Source organism: Thalassophryne amazonica, chromosome 20 (assembly GCF_902500255.1).
Source record: "Thalassophryne amazonica chromosome 20, fThaAma1.1, whole genome shotgun sequence".
NCBI lineage: Eukaryota > Metazoa > Chordata > Actinopteri > Batrachoidiformes > Batrachoididae > Thalassophryne > Thalassophryne amazonica.
In genome coordinates, this window is record NC_047122.1 from 40,631,420 (window position 1) to 40,649,250 (window position 17,831).

A 17,831-nucleotide genomic window follows, 5' to 3' on the forward strand; every position below is an offset into this window, starting at 1 on the left:
TCGAAGCCTAAGTTAATTTTCATTAGGCAGTTACTTCTGTTGAGTGGACTGCTCTGTATCTTCTGGAATTCCCAAGAAGTTGCTGACATCATAGCCAGCCCATACACAGGTACTGAAAGTTCTATATGGACTGGGGGCAGAAACTCTGAGGTGTCTGATGGAGGTGACACTACTCTGGTCACTGGTGATTTTAACGCAACCACAAGCTCTCACAGGGCTGGTTATGGGGACATGCCTGGCCCTCACAGATCTTGCAACCATAGCTCAGTGGCTTTGCAAAAAGATGATGTCTCTGACTTGCTGGATCCTTTTCAGCACCCACAGGGGCAGTGCTGCATGGCCGTACTATTTCCGGTGGTATATATAGTTAAGATGATCAATCATATTCTCATGGGAAGACACTGCAGGATGCATTGTATCGACGTTCCCAGTTTGTGAACTGTGACCACAGACGCGTTGTAGCCTCCCTTAGGGTTCAGTTAGAAGTCCCGCAGGCTGCCATCTGCTCAGTGTCCCATATTTAATCTGGCTAGATTTCAAATTCAGATTGTTTTTGCAGGAGTTTGCATACAATCTGTGTGGAGGACTTGCAAACATAAGTGCAACAAATGGTCCCAAGGGAATGTGGTAATTCTTTCCCAGCAAGATCCTGACACCTGCCAAAGATTGCTTTGTTGTCATCAGTGTCCACGGAAGGACAGGTTATATTTCAAAAGAGACTCTAAACATTAACCACATTGATTTGTTGTGCATAAACATACAGAACCATAGTGTTCATTTTTCTTAGGGTGTCAAACTCCAACCCTTCTTCTGCCTCATGACACCTGGGTAATGGATCAAATAGACGATTGCCAATTGGGGTGAAATACAGTGGGCATCTTGAATGCCCTGTGGTTGCTATGGTAACCATGAAGGCTCAACAGGAACCTTGAACACGAGATGGTGAGCGAGGCACTGGTGAAACAAGAAGTCATCAATGGTGGATCAGACGGAGGAGGTGATGGCTTGCAGCAGGTCCGCAGACCTCAATCATTTCCTAGCCATTGGACCAGGCTGAGGATCTGTCAAGGACTGTATTTGACAGCATGCAATGACATTCCCATATTAAAGAATCCCACGCACAGGCATCTCTTGATCAATTGTAGGGAGGTGATGGTCTAGTGGTTAAGCGTTTGGTTGACCAGAGGATCCTCGGTTCAAAACCCAGCCAGACCAGAAAATCACTAAGGGCCCTTGGGCAAGGTCCTTAATGCCTAGTTGCTCCTGGTGTGTAGTGAGCACCTTGTGTGACAGCACCCTGACATCAGTGTGTGAGTACGTTTGTATGAATGGGTTAATGTGGGGCATAATTCTAAAGCGCTTTGAGCTTCTGATGCAGATGGAAAAGCACAGTATAAGTGCAGTCCAGGTCCACCATCCCATCTGAGAATCGATCAAGAGACAATCTTCCTCACTACCAGGGGATTGCCACACTGGTATATATTTGTTGCAAATGAAGTCCAAAACATATTCAGGGACTTTGAAATGTTCATACATCCATTGTACACAATTTGCATAATCTTTGAATGAAATTGGAGCAAACTGACATTTTTGCTGCTATTCAGCCACATAGCATCCAAATCGTACCTTTTTGGAATCTTTATGATCAAAGAATGTGGTATTATTTTGGAACATTGACCCAGGTGTGATCCTTCTCTGAGCCCCACCTGGCTCCAGCTACCACAGTGGAGTAGCAGCCATACATTTTGTGTTGGCCATAGCCCATGGTTTAGTAAGGCTGGATAGGTCAAAATCAGCTTTGGGCTCATGGACTGCATTGGCAAAGGTGACTGTGGTCTCATCCATTACCACCGCACCTTTGGCATTGGCGTTTTGTTCTCAAGGGATCACTCGCTTTGTGTTTCATTTTTGTTTCTCAACTTCATATTTCGGGTTCTGGCATGCTGATGCCAGTGGGCGTCTGTGCATTTTATTCTCGGTGCCCAATCTTGAATTTTTAACATAATGCTTCGTCCCCTATAAAAACAACAGGCTGGGTTTGCCAGGGGGCCCATTTTACGCGATTATTTCCGACCTAAAGCACATGAATGTGAGCGGGAACTTATGAGGTGCACTTGAAGGCAGCATCTGTGCACCGGCGGGGAGAAGGGAACGACGCACAGCCGTTCCACCGACATAAACGACGTGACACGATCCAGCCAGCAGAGGAGATGGTGCATCTCCACACTGGGATCTGACAGCAGGAGGAGGACCGAGCGGCACCGTTTTCCCCACTTTAGGTATCGACCAAGCCGAGGAAAGGAAGAGATGTGAAAGGATGAAGGATGGAGTCATGACTTTGTCAAATGTCGGGGAAGCAAAGCTGCTGCATTCCTGTCGTTTCTGAGAAGGAAAGAAGATCTGACAGACACGGTCTGTTCTAATTCTAGAAGAAGAAGAAGAAGAAGAAAAAAAAGACTATCCTTGAGCTACCGGGGAGGAATAAACGACACGGATGAAAAGGAACGAGTGCGCACAGGAGAGGGAATGCAGCCCGGTGGAAGTGTGGGTTTGAATCTCTCCTCTCTCCATCACTCTTCGGAGGAGAAAGGGACGCTGGACAGACGCTGACGACGAACCAGAGTGGATTTAAAGACAACCTGTGCGCCCCTCTCTCTGCCTTTTTCCCCACAGTGGATTTTGACTCCATTCGATTTTTTTCTCCCCTCCTCATCACCTCTTCTCTCTCTCTTTTTAAAAATTTATTTATTTATTTTATTCTTTCCCCGCACCTCCTCCGGACATGAAGGATTTATCTAGTCTATGTTAGAAGCTGGAGGCACACCAAACGCACCGTCTCCGCTCTCTGGCGTTTTCTGGATGTGGAAGCGGTATGCGGCCCGGTGAGAGCTCGGGGCGCTCGCGCTCGTCAGTGCCTCGCGCAACATGCGCCTTTGACGCCGCCGACAAGCCTATCCAAAGCGGCACGCGCCGCCGTCTCGCGCGCGGAACGAGCGGGAAGACGGCAACGACGACGACGACGACGAAGAAGAAGAGGAGGATGAGAGGGATGACGGACGGAGGAGTGACGGCGATGCGCTGTTTGCTGTGGAGCCTGCTTTTCTGCTCCATATCCACGCGCGCGCAAGGTAAGGGGGGAGGTGGGGAGGGGGGGGAGATGCGGCACGCGGAGGGTGTGAGACAGACTGCTTAAAAAAAACAAACTTTATAATAGTCATTTTTGTTACGTGGAGTTGTGCCGCAGTCGCTAAAAGAAGGTTAGCTTGTTGGAATGAGTGCGCGTGCCACGGCGGGAAGTGAGGGTGGGATGGGGAGGGGAGGGTGTGTGTGTGTGTGTGTGTGTGTGTGTGTGTGTGTGTGTGTGTGTGTGTGGCGCGCGCCCACGCCTAGTTGCATGTATGTATGTATGTATGTATGTACGGTGTGCTGCGAACAAACAGAAATGGGCTTACAGGGAGGATGAAGAAAGAGACAGAAGGAGGGATGGAAACTGCAACAGCATCCTCTCTCTCTCTCTCTCTCTCTCTCTCTCTCTCTCTCTCTCTCTCTCTCTCTCTCTCTCTCTCTCTCTCTCTCTCTTCCCCCCTCTTCAATACAGCCATTGAGCTGGTAGCCAATAAATATTCTTGCGGTAGCTCTTGGGCTGTGGCAGCGAACGTGATCTGCTTATACCAAAGTGCGTGTGAACGCGAGCTGTTTAAAGTAGCCAGGACACCCCCCCCCCACACACACACACACACACGCACACGCACACGCACACACACAATCACGCATCCTCAATTATTATTTTTTTCCATTACCCCAATTGGCCAACTCAAAGAGGTGTTACATAATACTGGTCTCCCCCCCCATCTTCCCATTCTCTCCTTTCTCGTCCAAACTAATGGAGCGCATCCCTCTCTGTCTATCATCTGTCTTTTCTGTTTCTGCTGTGCGTGGCCTTGCGTGCAAACACACCCACTGCTGAGTCAGGTGGGGATTTTTTCCCCTCACAACCCCACACCTCTATAGCTGAACAATGATTTGATCACCTCCCTGTGATAGAAATGAGGATGAGGGAGCATGGAGTGGATGAGATGGGGAGGGATGCTTCCGGGAGAGGAGGGCGAGTTTTAGAAATAGGGATGCATGCACGCCCTGCTGGGTTGAGTTTGTCTCAAAAAAAAAAAAAAAAAAAAAAAAAAAAATGAAGTTGAGACTTTGCAAGTGCATTCAAGTACAACACGTCTGCATCATGAACGTGTGATCCTCTCATCTTAGAGAACATGACTTCTGCTGTGATCAGAGTGATGGGCTGCAGAAATGTCTGGACAAACCAGATCATCTCAAGCAGCAGGATTTCTCAGACTTTCCCAATCTTAGGCCATTTTTTTCTAAGCCAGCTCCGAAGGGTTTCTTTGACTAAGTTTGACGGGCAGATGAGAGATTGTGATTTGTAGGGTGTCAGTCGAACAAAAGCTTGGGAAAGGTGGGATTTCCTCAGGCACAGAAGATCTTATTTTAAACTCTTCAGGGAAGAAATCCACATGAAAGTCTTAGATTTCTTTTTTTTTAAGTGTTCATTGCATAAGCTGGTTGCATCAGACACTGGCTGAAAAGAGTGCAAAGATTGAGGAGTCCACTGTGTGTAGAAGTTGGCTAAAGCAAGCCGGCAAATAAAGCTTTTATAACAGAGGGTGAACAGAAAGGTAAATAAATGTGTAATTAAATGTCCCCTTGATCCATGTTGACATTTTGGGGACCGAGGCTTTAAAACAGACTGGAAAATTAAAACCAGCCACCAGCCAAGCTGCAGCAGCATTTGGCTGGTGGCTGGTATTTACCGGTCGCTGGCAGGTGACCAATCATTGTGTGGACCTGCAATTCGATTCTAAAATCCAATCTATGTGGCGGAGTAATGAAATCGGTGGTAATAGATTCATGCATAACTGCGACTGGCTGAAGAAAATACGAATTTTTCAACATGACATTTGCCCAAACGATGCAGCACTTTTTTCCTTCTTCACATCTTTTGTCATGATGCTGCTTCTTTTTTTAATTTTTTTAAATTGAGTGTGCTCTGTTCTACAAAGTCTTTGTCTTCTTTTTTCTTCAAACATTTCTGATGAAAGCCTCAACCGCTTGCTTTCGACCATATTTGTGTCTCTGACAGCTCATTGTGGTAATCATGCTGTGTGATGGTGTTTCTAAAAGCACTTTACTGAACTTGATTTTAAAATATCTTCTCAAACAAAGTTTCACTGTCTCCTCGTCTTTGTAGCTCTCATCTCTTCTTCTGTGTGTTCCCTTTTCATCTGTTCTTTTCATTCTTGTCATCTCCATCTTTCCTCTTTTCCTCTCCTCTGTCCCTACTCCCTCAACCTCCTTTGCTCAGCCCTTCCCTGCTCTCCTTCTCTCTCGGCTTCTTTGCTCACTTCGTCTGTCAGATTTGTCTGTTGGCTCCAGAGGCTTAATTTACTCACCAGACATACTCAATTGTGTGTGCACATGCTTGCGGAGGAAAAACCTACACACATTTTTCAACGTCTTTCAGACGTATGCATAATACAGGCAAATTTAGTCAGTGCTGATGTCTAACCACAGAACCAAACACTCTTATTTTCACTGTCTAGGTCTAACAGTATGGAGCAGGTAGGTCAGTGGATAAGGAGTTGGGCTACCAATATTTCAATCTGAGTTCAATTCCCATACACGCTTACTGTCTGTGTCACGTGACAAGATACTTAATCTGTGTACTTAGTGTAGCATGGGAGGTGTATTCACATAAAGAAAGGAGATAGAAGAGAAAGTAGCAGTACACACACCTGTCCAGTTAGTGGCAGGAATGTACTGACAGGTTGCCAACAGCCAGTAAATTCTACAGAAGAAGAAGAAAAGGTAGTAGATGAAGCCTAAGCATTTTATACTGAGTACAACATTTAAAAATGAAGAAGAATCAACTTGTGAAAGTTGAGTGTTGATAGCAGTTGGCACGCTTTCAAGCAGAAATTTTGATGACACATTGAGGCCATGGTTTTGAACTCATAAATGTCCATCGTTTAAGAAAAACAGACCTCAGATGGATCGGGGTAAGACTCATGTTACATTAAATCAATGTAATCAGTCAGAAAAGTGCCTCAAGAGATCAGTATCGGGACACACCCATTTTGTTCAGTTTAATCGGTTGTTTTTTGAGAATGTTTCAGTTGTGACCACTGCATTTTTAGTAGGTTTAAGCGTTTGATACACCCTATAGTTTGCAGGTTTTTGTTCTTGCTGATTATGTCAGCACCCGATTTCACTGATGCCTCCCTGTTGTTCAGCTATTATTTCTCCATGTAGGTGTAACAATATAGCTATATTTTATTGATCCCTATTGGGAATATAGCCTCTAAGAGATCTTCTTATGGCCTCAGACAGTGGGCTCATCTCTGTGCTTGTTCTGTTAGACCTCAGTGCTGCTTTTGATACTGTTGACCATAAAATTTTATTACAGAGATTAGAGCATGCCATAGGTATTAAAGGCACTGCGCTGCGGTGGTTTGAATCATATTTATCTAATAGATTACAATTTGTTCATGTAAATGGGGAATCTTCTTCACAGACTAAGGTTAATTATGGAGTTCCACAAGGTTCTGTGCTAGGACCAATTTTATTAACTTTATACATGCTTCCCTTAGGCAGTATTATTAGACGGCATTGCTTAAATTTTCATTGTTACGCAGATGATACCCAGCTTTATCTATCCATGAAGCCAGAGGACACACACCAATTAGCTAGACTACAGGATTGTCTTACAGACATAAAGACATGGATGACCTCTAATTTCCTGCTTTTAAACTCAGATTAAAACTGAAGTTATTGTACTTGGCCCCACAAATCTTAGAAACATGGTGTCTAACCAGATCCTTACTCTGGATGGCATTACCCTGACCTCTAGTAATACTGTGAGAAATCTTGGAGTCATTTTTGATCAGGATATGTCATTCAAAGCGCATATTAAACAAATATGTAGGACTGCTTTTTTGCATTTACGCAATATCTCTAAAATTAGAAAGGTCTTGTCTCAGAGTGATGCTGAAAAAACTAATTAATGCATTTATTTCCTCTAGGCTGGACTATTGTAATTCATTATTATCAGGTTGTCCTAAAAGTTCCCTGAAAAGCCTTCAGTTAATTCAAAATGCTGCAGCTAGAGTACTGACAGGGACTAGAAGGAGAGAGCATATCTCACCCATATTGGCCTCTCTTCATTGGCTTCCTGTTAATTCTAGAATAGAATTTAAAATTCTTCTTCTTACTTATAAGGTTTTGAATAATCAGGTCCCATCTTATCTTAGGGACCTCATAGTACCATATCACCCCAATAGAGCGCGTCGCTCTCAGACTGCAGGCTTACTTGTAGTTCCTAGGGTTTGTAAGAGTAGAATGGGAGGCAGAGCCTTCAGCTTTCAGGCTCCTCTCCTGTGGAACCAGCTCCCAATTCGGATCAGGGAGACAGACACCCTCTCTACTTTTAAGATTAGGCTTAAAACTTTCCTTTTTGCTAAAGCTTATAGTTAGGGCTGGATCAGGTGACCCTGAACCATCCCTTAGTTATGCTGCTATAGACTTAGACTGCTGGGGGGTTCCCATGATGCACTGAGTGTTTCTTTCTCTTTTTGCTCTGTATGCACCACTCTGCATTTAATCAATCAATCAATCAATCAATCAATCAATTTTTTTATATAGCGCCAAATCACAACAAACAGTTGCCCCAAGGCGCTTTATATTGTAAGGCAAGGCCATACAATAATTATGTAAAACCCCAACGGTCAAAACGACCCCCTGTGAGCAAGCACTTGGCTACAGTGGGAAGGAAAACCTCCCTTTTAACAGGAAGAAACCTCCAGCAGAACCAGGCTCAGGGAGGGGCAGTCTTCTGCTGGGACTGGTTGGGGCTGAGGGAGAGAACCAAGAAAAAGACATGCTGTGGAGGGGAGCAGAGATCGATCACTAATGATAAATGCAGAGTGGTGCATAAGAGCAAAAAGAGAAAGAAACAGTGCATCATGGGAACCCCCCAGCAGTCTACGTCTATAGCAGCATAACTAAGGGATGGTTCAGGGTCACCTGATCCAGCCCTAACTATAAGCTTTAGCAAAAAGGAAAGTTTTAAGCCTAATCTTAAAAGTAGAGAGGGTGTCTGTCTCCCTGATCTGAATTGGGAGCTGGTTCCACAGGAGAGGAGCCTGAAAGCTGAAGGCTCTGCCTCCCATTCTACTCTTACAAACCCTAGGAACTACAAGTAAGCCTGCAGTCTGAGAGCGAAGCGCTCTATTGGGGTGATATAATACTACGAGGTCCCTAAGATAAGATGGGACCTGATTATTCAAAACCTTATAAGTAAGAAGAAGAATTTTAAATTCTATTCTAGAATTAACAGGAAGCCAATGAAGAGAGGCCAATATGGGTGAGATATGCTCTCTCCTTCTAGTCCCCGTCAGTACTCTAGCTGCAGCATTTTGAATTAACTGAAGGCTTTTTAGGGAACTTTTAGGACAACCTGATAATAATGAATTACAATAGTCCAGCCTAGAGGAAATAAATGCATGAATTAGTTTTTCAGCATCACTCTGAGACAAGACCTTTCTGATTTTAGAGATATTGCGTAAATGCAAAAAAGCAGTCCTACATATTTGTTTAATATGCGCTTTGAATGACATATCCTGATCAAAATGACTCCAAGATTTCTCACAGTATTACTAGAGGTCAGGGGTAATGCCATCCAGAGTAAGGATCTGGTTAGACACCATGTTTCTAAGATTTGTGGGGCCAAGTACAATAACTTCAGTTTTATCTGAGTTTAAAGCAGGAATTAGAGGTCATCCATGTCTTTATGTCTGTAAGACAATCCTGCAGTTTAGCTAATTGGTGTGTGTCCGTCTGGCTTCATGGATAGATAAAGCTGGGTATCATCTGCGTACAATGAAAATTTAGGCAATACCGTCTAATAATACTGCTAAGGGAAGCCTGTATAAAGTAATAAAATTGGTCCTAGCACAGAACCTTGTGGAACTCCATAATTAACTTTAGTCTGTGAAGAAGATTTCCCCATTTACATGAACACATTGTAATCTATTAGACAATATGATTCAAACCACCGCAGCGCAGTGCCTTTAATACCTATGGCATGCTCTAATCTCTGTAATAAAATTTTATGGTCAACAGTATCAAAAGCAGCACTGAGGTCTAACAGAACAAGCACAGAGATGAGTCCACTGTCCGAGGCCATAAGAAGATCATTTGTAACCTTCACTAATGCTGTTTCTGTACTATGATGAATTCTAAAACCTGACTGAAACTCTTCAAATAGACCATTCCTCTGCAGATGATCTTAGCTGTTTTACAACTACCCTTTCAAGAATTTTTGAGAGAAAAGGAAGGTTGGAGATTGGCCTATAATTAGCTAAGATAGCTGGGTCAAGTGATGGCTTTTAAGTAATGGTTTAATTACTGCCACCTTAAAAGCCTGTGGTACATAGCCAACTAACAAAGATAGATTGATCATATTTAAGATCGAAGCATTAAATAATGGTAGGGCTTCCTTGAGCAGCCTGGTAGGAATGGGGTCTAATAAACATGTTGATGGTTTGGATGAAGTAACTAATGAGAATAACTCAGACAGAACAATCGGAGAGAAAGAGTCTAACCAAATACCGGCATCACTGAAAGCAGCCAAAGATAACGATACGTCTTTGGGATGGTTATGAGTATTTTTTCTCTAATAGTTAAAATTTTGTTAGCAAAGAATGTCATGAAGTCATTACTAGTTAAAGTTAATGGAATACTCAGCTCAATAGAGCTCTGACTCTTTGTCAGCCTGGCTACAGTGCTGAAAAGAAACCTGGGGTTGTTCTTATTTTCTTCAATTAGTGATGAGTAGAAAGATGTCCTAGCTTTACGGAGGGCTTTTTTATAGAGCAACAGACTCTTTTTCCAGGCTAAGTGAAGATCTTCTAAATTAGTGAGACGCCATTTCCTCTCCAACTTACGGGTTATCTGCTTTAAGCTACGAGTTTGTGAGTTATACCACGGAGTCAGACACTTCTGATTTAAAGCTCTCTTTTTCAGAGGAGCTACAGCATCCAAAGTTGTCTTCAATGAGGATGTAAAACTATTGACGAGATACTCTATCTCCCTTACAGAGTTTAGGTAGCTACTCTGCACTGTGTTGGTATATGGCATTAGAGAACATAAAGAAGGAATCATATCCTTAAATCATTAGTGATTGATCTCTGCTCCCCTCCACAGCATGTCTTTTTCCTGGTTCTCTCCCTCAGCCCCAACCAGTCCCAGCAGAAGACTGCCCCTCCCTGAGCCTGGTTCTGCTGGAGGTTCTTCCTGTTAAAAGGGAGTTTTTCCTTCCCACTGTCGCCAAGTGCTTGCTCACAGGGGGTCGTTTTGACCATTGGGGTTTTTACGTAATTATTGTATGGTCTTGCCTTACAATATAAAGCGCCTTGGGGCAACTGTTTGTTGTGATTTGGCGCTATATAAATAAAATTGATTGATTGATTGATTAAATCATCATTGACATCACCTAACTAAGATGATAAGACTGAATGAAAATGCAGAGATCATTGTTCTTTTATGCACATAGTCGCCCATTTTTAATTTGCTGATTAACATCATGACATACATTTTTAAAGCAGCGTCCATCATCAGTCAATTAAGTTTTTAATCAGTACCCTGATTAAAAATATAGTGTTAAAAATTAATTTGGCAGTATATCTCCACAACCAATAGGGTTAGAGAGGCAATGAAAATCATATATCATCCTACATATGCAATCAAAATGATTCATTAGGCTAAAATAAATTCTCATTTCTGTTTATTTCTTTCTTAGCTTTGTCATGACTGTTGCTAGTTTTATTGGCTCAAGTTACATTATTATACTATACCTAGCGCGTTCCCCATGGGGATCAACGGGCTTGAGATTGGGTAGTGTTTGTAAAATAGGTAGCTGACATTTTTCAAGGGTGGTAATAAATTATGCAAAGCAACTATAATGATTTGGAATGGCGTGTGAGTCCAGAATGCACTTATCAACGTCCATTACAGTGGTCCCTCGCTATAACGCGGTTCACCTTTCGCAGCCTCGCAGTTTTGCGGATTTTTTTTAATGCAATTTTGCATGCTTTTTTTTAACAGCGCATTATGTTCTGTGTCCTTATCAGGTGGGCCGGTCGCGGCACCAGTCAGCATCACCGTGTTTGCTCTCACTGCCTCCGATGCGCTTACCGAGTCTGCGGGCTCGGTAAGCGCTGCAGCGGTCCTCTCACACCGCCCCACTGTCTGCTGTGCGGACTTGTGGCCAAAATCTGGCAACAGGTCCAGAGACGGCTGTTTTGATGCAGAGCACTCCAGCAGCCCGCAAGAATTCTGCAGCGCTGCATGGTCTCAGTAACCGCAGCTGCAGAGCTCCGTGGCCACTGAGAGAGGTTTGTATCTTTTTAATGACTTGGATTCTTTGCGGGTCCCGCATCCGTCCCGCAACGGTAACACCGGAGGCAGTGAGCGAAGAAAGAGCACGCGCATTGTGTTCTGCCTGTGCCTGTTTATAATCTTCTCGGCCAGAAGAAAAAAGAGTGGCAACAACTACCCATAACTGTGTTCTTCACTTGGAAAAAGACACCTACACCGAGATGTCACTTAGTGGAAAAAGACGCCATAGCGGAGCGGCACCAGGGTGAAGAGGTGTGGTCAGAGGAACTGTGAAATACTGGTCAGTCACTGTTAATAATTACCTCCGCCAAGGAGGTTATGTTTTCGGTCGCGTTTGTTTGTTTGTCTGTCTGTCAGCAGGATAACTCAAAAAGTTTTGAACGGATTTTGATGAAATTTTGTGGAGTGGTTGAAAATGACAAAAAGAACAAGTGATTAAATTTTAGTGGCGATGCTAATGCATTAGCATGTCTATGGCATTTTCAATGTTAAAAGTTAGCATTAAGCAGTTGCAGCTGTCATCACGTTCGGGTGCATTTGTTTTCAAATTGTAATATTTCTTACATTTATTTTTGTTTATATATTAATAATCTAATGATTATTATATACAATTTTAGAGAAAGAGACAAAAAGAAATAGATCACTGTGCCAAGGAGGGAATCTCTTTAGGGTCAGTGACCCTATGGCCTTGTTTAGAGAAGTGTTTCATAAATGTTAAAAAATTCATAGATTTGCAGTTTAGTTGAATAATAAATTGAATTTTGTCTCTTATTTGTTTTTGTCTATAAGCACATGCAATATCAATATCAGTGCTAAGATGACTGTAGCTTCTGGGAAAGGTGCAAGTTGCAATAAACTGTGATGCCAAGCGCTAAGGATACATGCTATCCAGTCACAGCAGATGAAACTTTTTTTTACTACTGAGCAAACATCGTTGTTAGACTTTTTTAAGTTCAATGATTCCACGGCGTGTAGATGTTATGGCGTCAGTGACCTCATGGCCTTGGCGGAGGTTTGCACTCTCTGAGTGCTTCTAGTTTCTTATGTGTCCAACCTCGTAGGTTGATCATTAAAATTAAATTTGTTAGTTCTAAAAGCCATCATAATTATTTATAGGAAAATGTTCTATTTTTATTTCTCAAACAAATGTTTGGGCCTGAAAACAGGTTTTCATCTTTGGTTTCATTCTATAATACTGGACTTATTTTTCTACTAAGGTTTGAACTTTGAGAGTGTTTACACAGGAGAGAAAGTGAAAATGTTAATGCCTGTTTGAGAAAAGTGTATGTATGTAGTGAGGGGTTTTACAGCCTTAAAACATCTCTAATAATTGTAAAAAATAACGCTGACCATCTTGCGGATTTCGCCTATTGCGGGTTATTTTTAGAACGTAACTCCCGCGAAAACGAGGGACCACTGTATTCACTGTTGTTACATAATATCTGTAATTTCTCCAAAAATATTAGCTCTATCAATGTTCCTTTTGGTGGTGTTCATCCTTGACCCAAAATACATAAGCATACCAAATGGTAAATGTCAGCTCTCCCTAGTTTGTCCGTGATCAAAGTTATACACATGCACAGACACACATATACAGAGGCCACTTGGCTTTTAATATAGATGATTTACTGCCCCCTGCTGGAATGGTGTGTGAGTCCAGAATTTAATTATCAACACCTGTTGTTCACTGTTGTTACCTAATGTCCCCAATTTCTCCAAAAATATTAGTCCTACCAACTTTCTGTTTTCCCGGCATTCATCCTTGACCCAAAATATATAAGCACCCCAAACGGCAAATGTCAGCTCTCCCTGGTTTCTCCGTGATCGAAGCCATACACAAGCATGCATGCATACATGTACACAGAGGCCACTTAATTTTTTATATAAGATGAGTTATCAGTTTGGCAGTTGAGGTATACATTTATGCTCACCTATAAGTTATTTTAAATTGGATAGGCTGTGATCCAATAAAATGTTCTTCCAACCATGATTCAAGCCCATCACTGGGTATCAAAGATTGATTGTTACTGTCTTGTGCTCTGATGCTGTTATAAGTCACTGAGTGATGTTGCCAATTAACGTAATGCTGCTAATCATTTAGCTGTACTATTTACTGGTTAAGTGTTGAGTAAGGACATGAGATTCTTCCGTCTACACATAGTCCAACACTTAATGACTTTTTGTGCCCTGGGTACAAATACGCACTCTACATGCTAACACATGTTCAATCCCGCGGCTCGTTCTCATTGAGGCATGTGTGCTTGTCACTCACAGAGTGAGCCTCTTGATCATATAAACACTTTTCACTTTAGAGGGATGAGGGCTAAGACTAGACTAGAGATTACAGTGCTGTTGTGCAGTTGTAAAAACAGGCAAAGCTTGCACCTGAATTTGAAAATAACAGCTTTATCTTCTTTCACCTTCTTTATCTTCCTCTCACTTCCCATTCTTAAGTCTGCCTCTTTATATGCATATGCAGATCTTATTAGTCCATTTTGTTTTCTTGCATCCTCAATTAAGTCCTCGCTATCCCTCTTGACATTTGCTCACCTAATCCTCTCATTGTTTTGCAACCTCTACACAGTGAATTTATAACATCTTTTCTTCTTACTTTTTTCTATCCCTGACTCTCCTGTCCTCACCACAAGTGCCCATTTATTTACAGTGGCCGTATTTAGTTGTGTTTCTGCATTAATTTGCATTGTATAGCAAAAAGTCGGTGGGTGTACATAGGGTAATTTGTTATTGTGCAAGAATTGTGCAAGTGGTGTCAAAGGCAGGTTCTTGAGTTGAAACCATAAATGAAGACATTTCTTTATGTCAGCCTCCACTTCAAAGTTTTTTTTCTTAAACTAATGTATAATGGTGTGGCCCCGTCTGGTCTTTCAGAAGTTGATGTATCTCCTACTCCTTTATGTGCGAGATGAAGTATCTTGTTCAAGGACAGGTAGCATGACAGGGAATCAAACACAGGTCTATACAGGTGTATTCCAACTTCTTATCCCACTGAGCTACCTGTTCTATAGTTCATGTGGATGTTATTATTTTAAACTGTTGCCCCTGAAAAGCAAGTATGAGTCTGTGTCACTTCTTATTTTTCAGAGAATGTGAAGGCTTTGATATTTTACATTAGAGCGCACTTCGATCTTCACTGGAGTCTGTGCTTTACGTGATTCCACTTTAATTTCTCCTGCTCTTTTTGCTCCCTTTCTCGCCGTACTTCTTTACACTGACTCGACATCCTTTGTACTGGGGCATTAATATATAAGTTGTTCTAAGAACTCCCCTGCTGAACAGTGTGGAAGCATGTGTTATTGCCTGTATACCTACAGTTTTATCTCTATTTGTGATTTTTTTTTTATTTGCAGTTTTTAGTTTACTCCTTTAAAAAATTTTCTTCTCACATCCATTCCCTACCTTCCCTACCCCAAAATGTTTCCTTTTTTCCTGTATACTGCCCCATCCATGATTAATTTCTACAACCTTTGGCTTCCTCCTCTCTCTTTTGAAACTGAAAAAATAAGATCTGAAAGTGAAAAAAAGATCTGAAGGTGAAAAAAAATATGAATGAAAATAAATTATTTGATCAAAATAATTACAGAGCTGAATCAAAAATTATTTAAACTGAAATATATATCTTACACTTATTTTTATTTTGATAATACTTTTTAAATGATTATAAAATTCAAGAACAAACATTGAATTTTCAGTTTCAAAATTTATTTTTTCAATCTTTTTTTATTTTCAGATTACAAAACTTTTGGCCTTCATTTAGCTCCATATACTGCTGCCCCTTCACATTTTAGGTCCTTAACCTCTTGACTTGGTTGTTTCAGAACAGGTCATCACAGTCACTGAATACATGTGACTGTGATCTTAAACAGTAGCATTGTACTTTGTGATACTGAGTGAAAATAAATACAAACTTAACTTAAAAATAAAGCATAATTTGCATACAAATTGTGATAGATATCAACGCATAATAGGTTCCTGATCTTGATAGGTTAGCTCATGACATTTTCCAAAGAGATCGTCTGAAGGGTTGTTAAGTATTCTTGCTTGTGCAAACAAAAATACAAAAGCTGGCGATCAAAAAAAGGTCATATTCCATTGCAGGATAACACAATTAACACTTCTCATTGTCCCCTTTTTGGAAGGACACACTCGTACAGCCTACGCTCATCACCCCCCCCCCCACCCCTTGTCTTGATTATTTTTAAATGTGACCTAATTGTTCTTTCATTAAACTGAAAGTCAGAAATTGGGCCCCTTTCTTGACACTGACACCCGCTCACGCTCACAAACATTTTTTATTCATGAGGTGTGGCAGCAGACGGCCTTGTTTTATGGTGGTGGATTTACAACCCTAAAGTACCCTGCCCACGTGCGTCGACTTTTGCTACACAGTTTTAGTATCCTGCCATGATACCATGAGAGGAAAGGAGGAACAGGTAGCGAAATGAGGAGTAGATAAATAACAATTTCAGAGGGTTCCTCCTCTCGTGTTGGCAGTGTGAGCAGCTGAAACAAACGAGACGTGGATGTTTAGATTCAGTCACTCTCATTCAAAATATCTACACACACAAAACACTTATGATGGTATTGGGTGCACTCGGCTGCATCCCAGTCACCACTATCAGAAAGTCATGAGTGCTGGCGGCTGATGGCCATGTCCGCTTCACCCCTTAAAAACCAGACGGTGCATCAATAGCTCACTTGGATGTGCAATAGCACTGAGATTGCTTTCAGGCCTGTTTGAAGAATTTAATACTGTGAAATTAATTTTATTCCATGTCACCGGTGACAAAAACATCCCTCCCTTATAAACAAAATCTCTATGAAATGAAAGTCATTTGTGCACACATGCTGACGTGTGTAAATGAGGTAAACAACAGTTTATCATCAAAAACAATCCTAATGCAGAGTCTCATTGAATATGTTGGATTGTCTTTCCATTTCAGAAAATGCCTGGATCCATGACCAGACCACACACACACATATATATATATATATATATATATATATATATATATGGTTTTGATCATACCGGGAGTGACACTGTAGTAGGTTGGTAGTTATGGATGGAATGACACACTAGCTCGACAATACAATACTTATAATGGTACACCTACCGCGATTTCATACGTATCACAATACTGAATTACACTGCCAGAACAGACTAGAATAGAAACTTTATTGTCATTGCACAATTGCACACACACACACACACACATGCGTGCGGACGGGTCCGCGCGTCGGGACGCAGCCGCCGCGACGCTCCGCCACAGGAAAAACCTCTGTTGAAAGCCTTAAGGACAAGTTGGAACATGTCCTGCCTGTTAAACAATTTGTCATATACTCACTCCACCGAAAGCCATCAAAAGCCGCCTGGATTTTACAAATGGTTATCAACACGGAGGTGTTTTTCCTGTGCCGCCGCACCGCGTCGGCTGCGTCCCGACGCGCGGATCCGTCCGCACGTCTTTCATTAAAAAAATCTCCTTTAACAGTGGAATATCCGGATAAAATGCTGAAACCGACTTCTTCTGAAACTTCTCTGTTCTCTCACGACGTCCTGGATCAATAGAGCCTGAAATGTGAAGGTTTTCAGCTTGAACAGGCTGACGACGGCGGCTGAGAGCGCTGAGCGACGTCTCGCACCGTGGGAAGTCCTTAAAGTGACAGAATCACCTCAAAATCTCTCATCAGCCGTTAAAATTTTCACTGAAAACCAGCTTAATTTTTCGAACCGTGTCCACTCCAATGTGTCTCACAGGTTTAGAAAAAATTTTGATCAAACAACGCGCCAGTCTCTCAGCAACTTCTCAGACAAAGGAATTCCGACGAGGGGCTGGACGACTCCTCCCACAAGGAGTGCTCACAGGCGAATGACGTCACCGACAGGCGTGGAAAAACTCACGCATGCGCACGAGGGTTCAAGCATGTCTGACGTAAAAACATATGAATGAAATCCATATAGTTTTTGAAAAAAATAAAAAGGACCCTTACTTTATTGACAGCCCTCGTATATATAAATATTATATATATATATATATATATATATATATTATTATATTATAGATATATATATAATGTGTGTGTGTGTGTGTGTGTGTGTACACAACTAATTGTCCTCTGCATTTAACCCATCCTAATTACAGTTAGACACAATCTAACCACTAGGAGCAGTGGGCAGCCACAGTCCAGTGCCTGGGGACCAACTCCAGATGTAGACACTGCCTTGGTCAGGGGCAGAGAAGGAGCAGACCCTGAATAAGCATGTTTTTGATCGTGGGAAAACCACACAGACACAGGGAGAACATGCAAACTCCACACAGAAAGGCTGGGAATCGATCCCACAACCT

General features: G+C 42.0%; 1 protein-coding gene across 1 annotated transcript in view; it reads left to right on the forward strand.

The window, feature by feature from the left end:
- The first annotated feature begins 2,687 nt into the window (after positions 1-2,687).
- Positions 2,688-17,831, forward strand: part of LOC117502203 (CUB and sushi domain-containing protein 3-like) — a 1,088,443-nt gene continuing 1,073,299 nt past the window's right edge. Inside the window, 2 exon segments of the mRNA XM_034161241.1 lie at positions 2,688-2,917; positions 2,990-3,128. Of these exon segments, the coding sequence (XP_034017132.1) occupies positions 2,873-2,917; positions 2,990-3,128 (184 nt within the window). The 5' untranslated portion in view covers positions 2,688-2,872.